The sequence below is a fragment of the Tauraco erythrolophus genome, chromosome 1 (assembly GCF_009769465.1).
Source record: "Tauraco erythrolophus isolate bTauEry1 chromosome 1, bTauEry1.pri, whole genome shotgun sequence".
Classification (NCBI taxonomy): Eukaryota; Metazoa; Chordata; class Aves; order Musophagiformes; family Musophagidae; genus Tauraco; species Tauraco erythrolophus.
Window position 1 is genome coordinate 47,971,281 of NC_141465.1, and position 17,536 is coordinate 47,988,816.

At 43.3% G+C, this 17,536-nt stretch overlaps 1 protein-coding gene across 1 annotated transcript; it reads left to right on the plus strand.

The window, feature by feature from the left end:
- Window positions 1-393: 393 nt before the first annotated feature.
- EIF1AX (eukaryotic translation initiation factor 1A X-linked) lies at window positions 394-9,872 on the plus strand. Its single transcript, XM_086608980.1, has 7 exons — window positions 394-455; window positions 1,479-1,562; window positions 4,420-4,523; window positions 5,313-5,363; window positions 6,289-6,370; window positions 6,478-6,569; window positions 8,680-9,872. The coding sequence occupies exons 1-7, from the start codon at window positions 440-442 to the stop codon at window positions 8,683-8,685; spliced, it is 435 nt and encodes a 144-aa protein (XP_086465106.1). The 5' UTR covers window positions 394-439; the 3' UTR covers window positions 8,686-9,872.
- Window positions 9,873-17,536: the final 7,664 nt, after the last annotated feature.

Consider the following 17,536-nt stretch of genomic DNA (forward strand, 5'->3'; position numbering starts at 1 on the left):
ATCCGCTCAGGTTCGTGGCTGTTCGGCTGAGACCGAAGCGCCCCGCGGTTGCGCCGCCTGGCACCGACCGAGCCCGCCCCTACGGCGCCACCCGGAGCCCCTGATTGGCCACCGCTGCCCGCCCGGGAGCGATGACGTCACCTGATGACGTCGCTGCGCCGCCGGGAGCGAGTGAGCAGGCTGCCAGGAGGGCGCGGGGCGCATGCGCAAAGGCGGCGCTGCCAGGAGGCAGCGAGCCCGCCCGCGCGCCAGGGGGCGCTGTGGGCCCGATCGGCGCCAGCGGCCGGAACGCGCGAGTCCGCCGCAGCCCCAGCCCCGGCCCCGCTCCCGGTCCCGGCCGCGCCGCGCGAGGAGCCGCCGCCGATCCTGCCCGCCGCCGCGTGATAAGCCGAACCGCCGCCCCTGCCCGCAGCCCCCCCGCCGCGGAGCGCCCGACGCCATGCCCAAGAATAAAGGTGAGGCGCCCTCTCCTCCGCCGGGCCTTCTGCGGCGGGTCTGTCCCTTCGCCGTAGTGACGAGGCCGGGCCCGGGCGCGGCCGCGCTGGGGAGGCCCGGGGACGCCCCCCCGCCCGCCGCCGCCTCTCACGTGGGAGCCGCCGCGGCCCGGTGCCCGCGGGCGGGGCGCGAAGGGGGCGGAGGAGCCCTCCCGCCCACGCCGCCGTACTGGCGGGTCCCCTGGGCTGGTCCCCCTCCCCTGTTCCCGGCCCTTCTTGGGCGCGGGTCCCGGCCTGGCCCCGGTCGTACGCGGCCCAGCGGCATGTCGGAGGCCTCGGGGCCCGGCCGGCCGGGAGGCCCTGGCGGGGCTTGGCTGTCACGGGCGGCCCTGCCCGCCGCCGAGGAAGCGGCCGGGTGCGCGTACCCCTGCGTGCACTCGCTGGGAGATGCTCCATCTCCTCTTTTCCCTCATCCCGCCGCTTAAAGGAAAATAAGAAAAAGTGAGAGGGAGGGAACAGCAGCTTTCTAGCAGGGGAAGAGGGAAGTATGAGCTGCTCTGCTGCGTCTTCGTGAAGAGCATCTCATCTTGTTGCCACGTGTGTGCCTTTTAAAAGGACATCTTCACTTGAGGCGGGAGCTTTCCTCGAGTATTTCAGGGATTTCAGCGATACCATAATCCCTCAAGTTGTTCTTCTATTTGTTGGCGGTTACGTGCCTCAGGTTATCCCATTGTTATTTATGAGATATTTGGTAGCAGCCGTTGCAAAAACTGAAAATTATGATCTTGTGCAAATCCTTGTTGAAGGCTACTGTCGCTTCGGAGCAGCCAGAACATCTTAAATAGTGGAGGCTCTAATCTTTTAATTACCGTGTTACTGCTCAGTTAAAAATTGAGAGGTAAAAATGTTAAAAGCAAGCTCTGGATAGGATACTTAAAGCAGCCATATCGAGAACAAGCACAGAAATCCCTGTAAGTCCAGATTATTTCATTTGCTGTATTCACAGATACACACATGCTCTTTTTTTCCTCCCTTTTAATATAGGCAAAGGAGGTAAAAATAGGCGACGAGGTAAGAATGAGAATGAATCAGAAAAAAGAGAACTGGTGTTCAAGGAGGACGGACAAGGTGAGTTTTTCATCTATAGTATGGCAATACCATTGTTTTCAGTCAGCTGTCGTAAGTGGCATACTTTGGAAGTTGATACACAAAGAAAACATCTGGTTGTCTGAGAAATACAAAGTTACTGTGGAATAAAGAGAGATATTCCTATTGGGGTTGTATTTGATACATTGAGTGGAAGAGGAAGACGTTAGGGAAAGGGAAATTTTAAACAGCTTCACCACTTAAGAGTGAAGCTTGCCTCTCCTTGACCTTATTGTGATGCCGTGTGTAATACAGTATGTTTGTAAACATTCCCTAGAAATCCCTGGAGTTGCTCTGTGTGAGCATCTGTGAGCGACTAGCTTAGCTGATGTAGTTCAGTGTTGCCTGTAGTTGTTTGCTGTCTCTTGGATGCACAGTCACGCTTTCCATTTTATGCCGACTGTTAACATTTCTTGGATCCTTCAATGAGCTCCCTGAAATCACTGACCTGGCTGAATAATACATCTCACTGTTCTTCCGCTGTCCCTTGATGGTTTGGTTGAATTGGCTCCTGGGTTGGGATGTCTAACAATACTAAAACAAGAGCAATAGGTAAGATCCTTACTTGGGTGGTGTTGGGTAAAGTAAGCCACAGGAGTGTTCAGCTGGAGGGTGATGACTAGGATTCCCCTCTCCCCCACCTTTTGGTGACAGTGAGCTCACCTGTCTTTTGGCTTACCCTGTGTTCTGTGTCACACTCTTGTGGTTGCTCACACATATGCAAGTACTTGCCTAGTGACCAGTTAATCAGTTGCTTTTTAGAAGTACAGGAAAAGTACTGACTTCAATCACTGTAAAAGAAGTGACAACTAAGTTAATTTTTTAAGATCTTTCTGATATTCTATGAAAGTTGTAAGCCAAAAAAAAAGAGTTGATTTTAATGCAGCTATAAAACTTACAATCCTTTTCAACTCCTAAGCAAAATCTACTTAATCATAGAATTGTTTAGGTTGGAAAAGACCTTGAAGATCAAGTCCAACCACTAACTTAACACTGCCAAGTCCACCACTAAACCACGTCTCTAAGTGGCACATCTACACGTCTTTTAAATACCTCCAGGGATGGTGACTCTGCCACTTCCCTGGGCAGCCTGTTCCAGTACTTGACGAACCTTTCTGTGAAGAAACTTTTCCTACTATCCAATCTATAACCTCCCCTGGTGCAACTTGAGGCTTTTTCCTCTCATCCTATCACTTGTTGCTTAGGGAAAAGAGACTGGCACCCACCTTGCCACAACCTCCTTCCAGGTAGCTGTAGAGTGCAGTAAGGTCTCCCCTCAGCGTCTGCTTCTCCAGGCTAAACAACCCCAGTTCCATCAGCCACTCCTCATAAGACTTGTGCTCCAGACCCTTCACCAGCTTTGTTGCCCTTTCTTTGGACACACTCCAGCACCTCAGTGTCTTTCTTGTAGTGAGGGGCCCAAAACCGAACACACTATTCGAGGTGCAGCCTCACCAGTGCTGAGTACAGGGGGACAGTCACTGCCCTGGTCCTGCTGGTCACGCTATTTCTGATACAAGCCAGGATGCTGTTGGCCTTCTTGGCCACCTGGGCACACTGCTGGCTCATATTCCAACAGCTGTTGACGAACACTCCCAGGTCCTTTTCTGCTGGGCAGCTTTCCAGCCACTCTCCCCAAGCCTGTAGCGTTGCATGGGGCTGTTGTGACTCAAGTGCAGGACCCGGCACTTGGCCTTGTTGAGCCTCATACAGTTGGCCTCGGCGCATCGATTCAGCCTGTCGAGATCCCTCTGTAGAGCCTTCCTACCCTTGAGCAGACCAACACTCCCACCCATCTTGGTGTTGCCTACAAACTTACTTAGGGAGCATGCAATCCCCTGGTCCAGATTGTTGATAAAGGTGTTGAATAGAACTGGCCTCAATACTGAGCCCTGGGGAGCACCACTTGTGACCGGCCACGCACAGCGTTTAACTCCATTCACCACCACTCTTTGGGCCCGGCCATCCAGCCAGGTTTTTACGTGGCAAAGAGTACGCCTGTCCAAGCCATGAGCAGCAGTGAAACATTATTCTCAGTTATTAATATTATAATGAGATTTATTGGTCTATCTAGCTTGTGCTAAGGAAAGATTTTGGAATATTGAAATACAGCTCCAGCTAAAGGAGAAGTTTTTTTTCCCTAGTGAGCATGGATGGTCAAATAATGTTATAATTCTTACAATCTTTATTCTTTTTAGTTAAATGGTAATACATCATGCTGCAAACTTTAATGGTGCGTGTGAAGTACTTCAGTAGTGTTTTCTGGAGCTCAGTCAGGGAGGGAGATTAAATACAGGATGAGAGATTGAGGATGGGTGTTGGAAAGAAGCTTCATAGTTTTCAGCCAAAGCCTGGTATTTGCCTTTCAGACAGTTTCTGAGAATAGCAGAAAGTGCCTGTCCAAGAGGAGCGCTTTTTTGCACAGAGCCTCTGCCGAAGGGATTCAGAGTATCAGTGGGGAATACAAAGTGTGTCGCTTTCTCCTCTTCCCACAATGACAGCGCCAGGTTTTGCCTGTTAGACAGGCGCTGTGACGCTGTCTTAGACTTTCAGCGTCTGAGTGTGGCTTGATAGCTCTAAAAATTATCCATAGTAAGCGTTTCAGAGGGAACAAAAGCATGGATACAAGCAAGAACAAGCAGTGTTTGAAAATGTTAACAGCAGTGATAAGAAAACTGTGATATATTCAGTGGCCTGTGTGGCTCATCAAAGCTGCTGTCAGCTGTTTCTGTTTGATAAAATGTTACAGCAAATGTTGGTTACAGTGGCAAAAGTTATTGGTTGTTTCATGAAGCTGGTTTTGTTTTGAAGTTTTGCTCTATGTTACTGTCTGTTTCAGAATATGCCCAGGTGATCAAGATGTTAGGCAATGGAAGACTGGAGGCATTATGTTTTGATGGTGTGAAGAGGCTATGTCATATTAGAGGGAAACTAAGAAAAAAGGTAATTCTGAAGCATTGCAATAAAGAACAGTGACATTATGCATGATACGTAAAAATTCACGTATGTAGCTCGTTACAAAAGTTAATATTTCTACTCTAGTTAATATGTTAAACTTCTTTTTTGGCAGTAAACTAGTTTGTTCTTCTGTTTGTATTCCCGACACAAAAATAGGCAATCTGACTTTTGAGTGAAGCTTGTAATTGAAAGGCTGCCTTTTGGATGTGTGTATTTCAAGGGAGAATTTTTTTTTTTGCTGCTTATGAAATACTAATTTTTCATATTCTATTAACTTATATGTATATGAAATATTAAAAACCTCCCTAATTGTAGATACAGAGCTTGATGGCGAGCATAGTCGGCTACTAGAGACAACTCCATTCACTTTCTTGAGCTCTTCACTGGGCTTGTCCATCACCCCCTTCATCAGGTTTTTCTTTCATTTTTGCCCTTGTGGAGCTGAGTTCACAGCATGGTGGCTTGATGCATTTTTTTCTGTTTTCTCAGAAGTTATGACTTAATAACCACCTTGTTAGCTAGAAGCTCTTCAAAGAAGTTTGATTTACCTTAGTAATAGCTCTGTAACATGTGAAATAAAATATCTGAGTGTTTATGGCCTTGGTTTTGCTGTTAGATACGAAACTGGATATTTCCAGTTCACTGGTTAGAAAGTGAAAATGGTGGCTGTAGTGAAATGTTTCATGTCTCTCAGTAAACCAAATACGCTGTTTGACTCTCTGTTATACAACAAAAGTAGAATTCCTGCAATATAACATACGTTTTCTCTTTCAGGTTTGGATAAATACATCTGATATTATATTGGTTGGCTTAAGAGACTACCAGGTAAAAATTCAGTGTAATTTTCCAATGAAGAGTATCTTTCAAACAGCTTTATTTAATGTTGAATTGGTACTGTGAAGGAAATTCCCATCTAACATTGAATTTGTATTTAGTTATACTAAATTGTGACTTTTAGTTTCCCTGTGTTACAGAAAGATTATCATGAGTAGATGACAAATCCTGGATCAACTTGTTCCTCTAAATTGCACCCTGAGACTTTATGAGCGAAGGTGCTTATTGGCATCACACTTGACCTTTTTTTTTTTCCCAAGTGTAGCTGTTTGATGCTCGGATCCTGTGATATAAGGGAGATTGAGCCAAGATTATTGTGATAATCAGAATTTTTGGTAATCAGAATTTTGAAGAATTGATGTTTGGGCTTCTACCTTAAGAGGCCAATTGATCAGTGATTAGTTTCTGCTTAAATTTCCCAAAACAGAGTAGCATATTTTTACCTAATGTAAAGCTTAATGAAAGACAGTTGTCAAATTTTCATTAGGTAAATGCTTTTTCACGAAAGTTAGTGTTGCGTCATCAGTTGTTTGAAGATAGATTTTGCTTGTGAATCATACATTAGAGTTGTAAAACACTTAAGATGGTAAACAAAACTGGGAAGTTTTGACACTTTCTGCCTGACCACCAAACACCTTACTACGTGTATTCTCTGAAGAAAGAATAATTTCAAAGGCATGAAACTGAACTTCTCAAATTACTTATGTATAATAGGAGAAAATTAAGCTATCACTCAGAAGAAATGAAGCTATTCTATAAATGAGAATTTTTTACTTCACATTTAAAGGAACTGGAGGGCAAGGAGGAACAAGATACTCTTCTGTAAATAACACAGGTGTTACTAGTCTGCCGAGGTTAATAGAGAGACTTTTTCCCTTCATGGATGACTAATAAATTCTAATCAATTCTTACTTAGGATAACAAGGCTGATGTTATTCTAAAGTACAATGCAGATGAAGCCAGAAGTCTGAAAGCATATGGGGAGCTTCCAGAACATGGTAAGAATCTTTTCACTTGAAATTGGAAGTTCATATTGGACAAGAATACTCAATATATCTTGACTTAGTGTGAGTGTACTCCTTAACTTCTGTAAATTCCTTTTTAGCTAAAATCAATGAAACAGACACATTTGGTCCCGGAGATGATGATGAAATCCAGTTTGATGATATTGGAGATGATGATGAAGATATTGATGACGTAAGTAGTAAACATATATTTCATATCATATGCTTGAAACTGTCATCTTTGGCAATAAGCTGTTTTATCTTGTTTTAGAGTGAGTAAAATAATACATTAATGTTCAGAGTACCTCAGCATGTTAGGGACTGCTTCAGAAAGCAGCGTGGACGTATGCATGCCAGCTTTCTTGTGTCCTGCAATCATCCTCTAGTTGACCTCTAAGCAAATAGTATGCTTAGTGTCATACTATTAAAACATACATGGAGAGCAGTCTTCTCATTACCCTTGAGATGCCTAAGCGAAAATCAAAGTTGTTTGACGCCCCGAAGACCTAGAGTCATGGAGAGCAACATCCATTCAAATGATTCTGTGTGTGTGTGTGCTCACACAAGGAGTTGCAGTTATGCAAGTTGACATGGATGTAGCAGGGTATGTTCATACCGCAGAAACTGAATGTACCTCTCGGTACTGCTCTCCGAAGCGTAAGCTCCTTGCAACAAGCTTGTGATGGGAAGCAAAGTAGGTGATGTAGGAGGGTTCAGCAGACTAGTAGGATTTCCTTGTGTCCCCTGCACAGTAGGTCAGAAAGACCTCTGAGGGTGCAGGCACAAAGATTGGTGGGTCAGCTCCTGTGCCATGTAGGGCAACTATGGCCGCTCTAGTCGGGGCAGAGTGAGCCCTAAACTGCTGGTGCAAACTGCATTGGACACCAGCTGCTGGAACAGGTCATAGGTTATGTAGGTGTTTTGGGGAATTGCACGAACGCTTGTGGGTTTCCCCTTTCTGATTTCTCTGTAGTTTTAACAACCTCACTATCTAATAACAACTACAGAAATAATTGAGAGATTTGTGTTTGTTAACATAAAAATCATTAAAAGCTACATCTTAGTAGTTACTACAGTTAACCATAATCCTGAATTACAGATTATCACAATCAGTTGTTATTGCTTATCACTAAGCCGTAGTAACTGACCATGCACGCTCTTAAATTGTAGTAGTAAAATCGTTATAATTCAAATTATATAGGAAATTGCAGAAGTCGAATCCGCTGAGAAATGTTTGCTAAAGTGATGCACTTTATTTTGCAGTTGAGAGCTGAATGTGTGCAGGGTCAACTGGCTGAGAGGATAAGTAGTAACTTACTGAGCCAGTGAGTTAACTTAATTGGATAGACTGTTCTAAGTATATTATTATGTTTTAATTCTTCATCTTTTTAGTCCTCTCTCTGCGTCAGTAATATGACTAATTCTCTTTAAATGCTTAAATTATTTTGACTTTTTTGAGATTCTCAATATATGATGCATTAGATCAAATATTTTAAAAATAACAAAATCTTGATGAATTTTTCTTCCAACTTTTGAAAATTGCACTTTGGACCTGTTAGTGGTTGAGCTTCCTGAAGATTTAGCTTACTGAAGTTAGAAACACTTTCTAGTACTGCATGCTTTTCATAATGAAGCTATTGTAAGACATCAAAGTGATACATAGCAGCTGTAGGAATATTGAAAGAATAAAATTTGCAAACTAATGAATCTTTGTGTGGGATAACATACTTAAGTGAGCAGCTATGATTGTTTTTAAGCTTCTGTCAGCTATGCAATAGAGTATTAATATCATGCTTTAGGAAAGGAAAAGACAGCGAGAGATAAAATGTGAATAACCTCTCTGGGGATCATCCTAGTCCTTCCTAGAACGAAGTGCAGCTTCCTAGTTCATAGTTAACATGAAAGACTTGGTGGAACCTCTCCTTTGTTGTTTGTCAGAAGAATGGGTAGAAAACAGATCATTTTGCTGCCAAATTAGTTTGGATAGCCACTACTTAGGGAAGTTACTCTTAAACTCAGTTTTGTTTTCATTTTTGAGAATCATGGGCTATTTTATGTCTGTCCTATTTATGCATAATTATATTGGCAGAATCGCTCACCTGCATAACTAGTATCATAACAGTGGTGGTGGGGACATAAGAGGAGGGTAATTGTTCACGTGTTAAGGAAACAGGATATGAGCTGAGGCAAACACTACTGTACTGTAAGTCTCCTGTTGAACCATAAAAATAGCTTAAAGGCAGAGTTGCTTGACATAAAATGCATGTGAATTAAATACATGGTGTGGTGTTTTTGCTTTTCAGATCTAATTTGAAACAGAGGTTTACATTCCGACTTTTTTCCTCCAAGGATTGTTCTACATTGATATTTTGATTATTTTTTGGGTGAAGTCCCTTTCTTTTAAGAAGACTGAAAATTCTCGGTAAAGAGTGTAGTTTGTTACATCAAAAGGATTTATTTTCAATGTTTGTTTTAAAGTATTTATATTTCTTTAGAAATGGATAATGCTGGATTATCACAAAGGTTCAATGAAACGCCACAAATATTTTGTCTCCTCACCAATTAGAACTTTTACCTCTGGATGTAAGTGAGATACAGTGACATGGGCTGTAAAAGACTGCATTTTTCCCTCTTCTGCATTCATCACTACAATTCCAGTTAAACTTGTATTTTGAAATAAATAAAAAAAGTGTTTACCCTGTAATTATCATGGATTTTGAATAAATACAAATACCCCGTTCAGATTAGTATCAAATCATACTATGCAGTGTCTGTCCTTGTACCCCTTGCCTTGATGTTAACTTTAAAAAGATATTGATAATATAAAAGGAAGGCAGAAATCTGCATTTAAATTCATAATGCATAATGAATCTGCTTTTCATGTCTAGTAGCATGCTGCTATTTTTATACTGATTTTGATAATTAAAAACACTCGTTATTTCGAAGGTGTGAATTTGCCACAGTGGAGGAGTAGAGGAGAAGCAAAGATAAAAAGCAAGCAGCATCTCAAATCTGCAGTTGTTGAAAACTGTCTTGTACGCAGAGCTCTTCTGTGTTGTTAAGTGCAGGAATCAAGCTGTAGCTGCAGAAGATGAACTCTGGGTGGCACCCAACTTAACAGGGATACATGGATACAAAACATTAGCAGTTGGGTTTGTACTGAAAAATGCTAAAAGTAGTTTTTCCCCAAAGTGAAAGCTTAACATTCTTGATATGTTAAACATGTAGAATATTTTTACATTATAGAAAAGGTTATGTTAAGAGTAGAGTTTTATTTTAATCTTGAATTCCATACATTGTAAGGTACAACGCTAAAGCTTATTTGAACTTTGAATAACAATATAAATGAGAAAATAAATTTGTGTCAAACGTAGGAAAAGAATCTTTTCATCCAGAATAAATCACTGAAACAAACTAATGGAAAGGTTCTTCTCCACCTTCAGACTGGAGGAGTCAGTTAAGAAGCGGAATAAAAACTAACATTGTCATGAAAATATTATTTTGTGGTAGCCTTAGTTTCTTTGTCTTCAATTATGTATTTAACAACTCTGAAAGCAGGTTAATGGAAAACTTCCTTTTGTGCCATAAAAATCTGATTCTTGACACTTGTATTCGTTATACAGTCTTTTTGGTATGATGTAAAGTGACTACCCCAATAGATAAAAACAAAATGGCTTTAAATATGGAGTGGCCTCATTGCTTTACATGATTTTAAGGAGTAGTTCTGTGCTAGATTTGAACTTCCAGAGCTTTTGCAAAAATATCTTTTCTTTTACTTTATATTTTCATTATAGTGTCTATTTTCCTTACGTGAATCTGGTGTCTTATTCTAGGAATAATGTTTTCTTAGTTTTAAGTAATTTTGCCAAATGTTTTACGCATTTTAAATATTTGTTGTAAAAACTTGCTAAATATTGGGAAAAGATACTATCAATGTAGCATTCTTACTGCACTGATTTTAAAGTATATGAATGTACTGTCTTCGTATGCCTATAAGGTTCAATTGTGAAGCAACATAAATGCTGAAATGTTTCAGGATAAGTTTTATAAACCATTCCCTAGCTTATTGGTTTCCTCAACATATTAAGCAGACTATGAGCAGCTATAAAAATGGTTAAAAGCTCTCAAAACTGGTCTTGAGGTCCAAGGGTAGGAGGCGTCTGTTCTTTCCGTTGTGCTAGCAGAAAGGTTAATGATTAAATTACAATGAATTTTTACTGAAGATACAGATATTACAGAAATTATACTTGCCAAAACCATTACGGGGGGGAAATGTGAAGGGCATGGTCAGTAGTAAGGAGAAATACAGATGAATACACTGCTGGTGCAAGGAACTTAGTTCACGGTACCGGAGATATCCGGTATAACAGAGACTCCAACTGTGGGACAAAGGTGAAACTGTTCCTGGCAGAATTGGTTTGCCCTGAGGTTCCTTCCAGTCTTTATTGCTCCCAGGCTTGTGTCTGGCTCAGCCGAAACTCAAGACTTTTTAAAGAAATTTCCCATGTAGCTATTAATTTCTTGTTCATGCTCTGGCACAACACCATCTGGTTTCTACTCACGTGCCAGGCTGCGCTGCCAGCCTTGCATACCCATCCTTATCTTGTTTCTCTGTCCACTGCTAAAGCTCCTTTCACAGCCCAGCCTAGGCAGCTTTATGTTGTCCCTTCTTGCTTCTCTTTTCTTTGGGGTGGAAAAACAGCTTGCAGAGGTAGCTCTTTTTTGAGAGCCTCCGAGCAAAGAACAGTGGTAGAACAGCAGCTGCCAGGTAGAGGATTGCAGGATTGCTGACTGTAAAGCCATGAAAGGTGCTCCAGCTGTAAGAGTGTTTTCTAGATAAGTTAGGAACAGCTACTGGCTTTTTACCGATTGTGTAAATTGAAAGTAGAGGTTCAAAAACTAATTTCCTGCAGCTGAAGTGTTGACTTTATGTTCTCTAAGATGTTTCCCACTTTGATGTCTTCTCTACGATTAAAACTTTGAAACATGATTTTTGTTCACTGTTCCAAATCTTCTTTGACTCTTCACCTTATAATAGGGGCAGCTGTGCATTTGGTTGGACAGCCCTAGTGCTTCTCCACTCTAATCCTTAGCAGATATAGTGGAGACGCACTAATTGAAAAATTGTATACGGTTTTAAAAAAAAATAAAACCTCTCCTTATGCAAGAGGAGGAGGCCGGTAACCCGTGATGGCTGCGCTCTGTGCCATTTGCTGGTTACCACTGATAGGTTGTATCGTGTGACTGTGCACTCCGTGTGCTAGTATGCACATGTGGTGCTATGTGCCAGTGCCATACGTGTATATGATACATACCGTACATGTATACGAAGTAAATTAGTGTACAGTGTACAACCTGGTAGAGGTTTGGGTGGCATAATGATTGCTCTGTCACCTGGGTGATGTCCATGGATGAAAATGAGTCGATGACTGAGGGTGCCAGTTTGCTCGGTGTGGTGCCCGGCTGTACGCCTGACCAGGTTCTTCGTGACGAATGGATAGGACTCATGGCGTGTCCAAGTTGTGAACTCCTGCTCCCTGTGGCCCTCCAGTAATGACATAAGTCTTGTTTTCAGGTGAGTTGGGATGTTGACTGCTCCTACTGTTGACCACGTTTCAATCTAAGCCATAATCATTTGCTCTTATGGAATATGAATATTGGGGGACTCGTACCTGTATCTGACGGTTCAGTAGAGGACTCCAGGCTAGGTTTTTGTCTGTGAATGCTGTGCTATCTGGGTAGTTTGACCACTTTACAGAAGTGAGGACTTGAAAGTTAAAGTGCAGCCTTTTGTGTGGGAAGAGGAAAGTATTATCTGAAATAATCGTGGAATAGTCTGAGTGCAGCTTTATTTGTCCTTTTAAACTTGAGGCCTGTTGCTGGCTTTTGTGAAGGCCGTTGTTGACAATGCTTTCTCATTTTGACACAAAGCAATGAGTCTTCAGGTGTTTTCTCAGGATGTGCCTGCCCTTTGGGGAAGGAGGGAGAAGAGGTGAGCAGGGAGGACGCCTTTATTTTTTTGTCACAGCATGCATGAGTCAGAGTTCCTATTGATTAATTCAGGTTGCTTGTGCTATATCTTGCCATCAAATTTAATGACAAAGATCAATTTTGTGATAATAAAATAACAATCTCAACCAAACAGAGAGGCAAGCTGAAAGTAGCAAGCACCTTCATGTCGTAATTTCGTATAGGAAGTAGGTACTAGCAGCAGGGTACCACTAGAAGCATCTAAAGACTTTTGTTCCTCCTGTCAAGTGCTTGTTTGCTCCTGCACCACTCTTGGGGTCCAGATGTCTTTCTTACACCAACTATGTTTTCAGACTTTCCTTTAGATGCTTAGTGGGACAAAAATACTCTACAGATGAGACTGCATTGTCTGTCGTCCGAGTTAGCTTTTCTTCATGTTTTTTCCAAGGTGTTTGTAGGCAGAGAGGACGCTTGTACAGCAGGCTTATTTATATCAAGGCTGTCAGTTCAAGAAAGGAAAGCTTAATCAGAAGCTGAAAGAGACTTGGTAACAATTAAGGGGCCTATTACTGCATCACTTGCCTAACAGTAAATTCTCTTTTGAAGTACCCATACTGTACTTTGCAGGCACTCATTCTTCCCTCATGTAAGAGGGAGTAGCTCCAGTCCAGTGCCTCCTATTTGTGTGTCTAGGCTGTGATGGTGTAGGACTCTCTTCTGCGGTCACTAGCATCTGTGTTGCTTACTCAGCCTTACTCTTCTTTATGGTTAAGTTAATGAATTTTATTCCCAATTGACAGAGATCATTAGCAAAATGCCCTTGCATGCTTGGCCTCTGGAGGGAGCAGACAAGCAAAAGAACAAACCAAACTTGGCAGATTAGAGCAAGAAGATTCTCTCAGCTTTTCAGTAGGAGTTTCTATTGCTGGGTTTTGGGGACTCTGAAGTGCCCTGTGTCTCCAATAATTATTGCTGGGAATGGGAAGATTTAAGCTATTTTTTCAAGGTTTTTGAAGTAGATCACCTTCTTCCTAAAGAACAACCTGATTCAGGCATGTAAGTATGCGCTGAGGTGCAGGCAGTCACAGTCACCGTCGCTGGCAGAACACATGATGGACACTGCTGTCCCCAACTGTAGTTGATACAGCATAGAGCAGCAGATAGACTGGAGGATCCCCATGGGATACCCAGACCTGCCTGAGTTACATATGTTTCACCATCAGTGGTACCTGCTGTCAGGGAAGACTCAGCTTTGTCACAACCCTCAAGACAGTGGCAGGACTCTCTGTGGTTACTGCGTTTAGTCTCTGCTTAGAGAGGAAAGCCAAGTGCTGCAAAATGCTTAAGGAAACAGCTTCTGACTTGCAAAGCTTTACATTTAATTGTAGTAGACAGTGGTGGGAGGTGGGGAAAGATGGATTAATGAGGTTTCCGAGAAAAATTTTACTCTTTTACTCCCTGACCCAGAGGAAAGGTCTGCCCTGCTCCTGGCTGAAACTGGAGATGTATACAGAAACTGCAGTGGTTAAAGCTGTAGTCCTGGAGACTTGCCAAGAAGCCAAAGATCCTGAAAAAGTGTGAAGACCTTGCTGTCTTCTGAACCTATGGACAGTGACTGTCCCAACTTGCCTTGTCAAATTGCTCTGGAATAGGTCTGAGGTGTCAGTTATCAACTGATGCAGCAGGTGGCTGACCAGAGGGAGTCTTGCAACAGCTTAGTCGTAGGGAATCTTGTGTCTCTAGCACATAACAGTACACAGCTAGATCCTAAGTTTTGCTGCAAATGGCAGAAGTAGCCAGAGCTAAGTAACTGAGTAAGTAACTGAGCGTGACGGAATATATAGAGATGGATCTTCAGATTGGCGATACAACCTCATAGTTCTCTGCTGCTAGTTGACTGCAGCGTAGGAGCCTAAACAGAAATGAAAAGGAAGAAGCCACAGATCAGTTGTTAGTGTGTGTAGGGACAGGCTTCCCCTAGATTTGGGAAACAGCTAATTGGGAAGCTATTTAAAATCATAGAATCATAGAATGGTTAGGATGTACATTCTTCCTTAGTATTTATCTTTGAATCCCTCAACAAAACTTGGGTATGAGATGCATGCAGAAGGCAGGGTATGTTCTTCCCCTTTTGTGGGTTGCTTGCACAGTATGTGTGCTGGGTTTATATGGTGGGGTTTTGGTAGTGGGGGTGGGGCGGGCTGCAGAGATAGCCCCTGTAAGGATCTGTGAGAAGCTTCTCTGGCTCCAAAACTGGTCAGACCTGCCTCGGGGCCAGGGCTGAGCCAACCAGTGCCTGTGTGAATGCCCTATTTGAGAAGGGGACCAAGGAATTCAAGCCAGGTGGGACCTGCACTGAAGAGAAGAGGGAGGTGAGGGGCTGCCCGCCCACCCTCCAACCTCCTGGGTAGGCAGCAGTCTGTGCTGGGCCACCACCACTTGACTGGAGATGGCTGCTGTGGTGTGGACTGGAGCACTCCAAAGCGCCCTGCTGCTGGGGCACCCACTGGGTGGAGATTGTCCTGCCAGGACTGCGGAGGTTCATCAGGCCTGGCGCAGCTGCAGCAGAAAGAGGACTGAAACCTGAGAGAAACAGCCACACAGACACCAGGTCAGTAAAGATGGAGCAGGAGGAGGTGTGCTGGGGCTGAGATTCCCCTGCAGCCCATGGTGAGATGGCAGGCAGCCCCCCTGCTGCCTGTGGGGATAAAGGGGAGAGCAGAGACCCACCTGCAGCCCGTGCAGAACCCCATCCTGGAGCAGAGATGCCTGTGCCTGAAGGAGTTTGTAGATAATAGTCTCCCATGGGAAATGACCCCACACTCCTGGAGATTGATGGTGGAACAGAGATGCATCTGCAGTCCATAGGAAGGGACTCCACACCAGAGCAGGTGGCTATTCCCTAAGAAGCCGTGACTCCATGGGAAAAGCCTGTGCCGAAGCAACCTGATGGGTAAGGATTGCATCCTGTGAGAAGGACTTACATCAGACAAGTTCATGGAGGACTGTATCCCAGGAGGAGGGGCTCCACGCTGGAGCAGAGGAAGAGTGTAAGGAGTCTGCCCGCTTAAAGAAGGAGCGGCAGAAACCGTGTGATGAACTGACCTGCAACCCTCATTGCCCGTCCTGCCTGTGCTGCTGTGGGTAGGAGTTGGAGCCAGGAAGAAGGGAGGGGTGGGGGGCAGGTGTTTTTAAGATCTGCCTTTGTTTCTTGTCCTCTCTGAATGAACTGATAACAAAATAAATCGATTTGTCCCCAAGCTGAGTCTGTTTTGCCTGGGGCCATGGTTGGTGGGTGATCTCTTCCTGTTCTTATCTCAACCCTCAGGCCTTTTGTTATATTTTTTTCTCCTCTCCAAGGCAGGGGTGGTGGGGAGGAGTGAGCGAGTGGCTGTGTGGTAATTTAGCTGCTGGCTGGGCCAAACCATGACAGTGTGACAGAGGAAAGTACTGCTAAAAATGTTTCAAGCTCAGATGATGACATCTATGCGTAGCACAGTGAGAATATGCCTTTGGACAGCAGGTTTTGAATAACTTCCTTTTTTGTACTGTGAAGTAAAGGCCAGGGGTACTCTAGTCCCTGTTCCAAGCCTCTTGCGTAGATGATGCATGCATGCCTAAAGAGACAAGGTATAAACTACTGAGCACTCCCCAAAGTAGGATGCTGAGAAATTTAAACTTTTGTGATATTTGGGGAGTTAACACTGATCCTCAGAACACACCAAAGAATATGGTATGTGAGGAAAAAATGAGATTCAGTGGAGATCAGATCTGGCATATCAATCAGAGATACAGATTAGGGGTTTCTGCCTGTTTACATAGTTTTTAGTATTTTTTCATGGTAGCAATAAGAAGTCCATCTAGTTTACATAGGTGAAGTACTATAGTCATGTGTCTTCTTCAGCAGATATTATTATATTGTGCTATTATATGATAATAAGAAATCAGTAGCCACAGAAACCTCCTTTCTCGGCCTGAGCTGAATTAGCAGTAGCGTGGGAGTCTTTGCAACTAAAGTTCCCCCACTGTAATTCTCCAGTGAAATTAGTCCCTTGATGGTACTAAAGGGACTAATTTATTTTTATTATATTTATATAATATAAAAATTCTAACACTGATCATTGTCAAGACAATATTTCTGGATAAATGATCTTTAGGTACTTCCCTGGTCAATGCTCATTTTTAGCCTCTGCCATAGTGTACCAATACAATAGTTGGTTCAGCACGTTCTGAACCATCTCAGGACAGTTCAGTTACTTAAGAAAACTTTTTTTTTTTTGGAAACCTATTTTTAAGCTGAGTCACTTTCCCTGTTCAGTTTGCACTAGTGTCAGCCCAGCTAAAGGAGAAACGTACTGGGAAGTGTGAAGAGCAGTGGAGGTACGAAGGTTGTTGTAAGCTGGTATAGCCTCTGCAGACTTTGAGGAAATCATGGCCTTAATTACTTGTTAGACTCACAGAATTGTTCAGGTCGGAAGGGACCTCTAGGGGTTGCTAGCCCTACCTTCTCTGCAAAGCAAGTCCAGTTAGAGCAGATTGTGCATGGCTTTGTCCTATTGCTTTTTGGGTATTTCCAAGGATGGAGATTCCATGGCCTCTCTGGAAAACCCGTGCCAGGGTTTGAACACTCTCAGGATTAAAAAGAAATAACTTCCTTGCATCTCATTGGAATCTCCTTGGTTGTGTCTATTATCTCTTATTCACCCACAGTTTGCAACCAAGAGGAGTCAGGCTCTCTCTTCACTTCCTCTCCACCCCAACTACATAGTTGCAGAGAAGAGTAAGATCTCTCATCATTCTTCCCTGTGGACTGAACAAACCTAGATCTCTAAGCCTCACTTCAGTATCATGTGCTCCAGTCCCTTCAGCAGCTTTGTTAGTCATCTGCGGGACTTGCTCATTTTTCTTGCGATGGGGAGCCCCAAAATGTACACGGTATTTTGGATGCAGTCTCAATGTAACAGTGCTCTTTGCTGCAGTCTGAAGTAAGCATCTGGTGCGTCATCTTTTTTATCTGCTACTGAGCCATTGAAGCGCTCAATCTGAATCACAAGACTTGAACTTCACTCCAAGAATCTGAGAACTCCTGACTCACTTCCCTGTTAGAGAAGGTAACTGAGTGACTCTGTCTCAGCAGAAGAGTTGCATGAAGTGAAAAAATACAATTGGGAGGTATTGTGTAAGAAATTC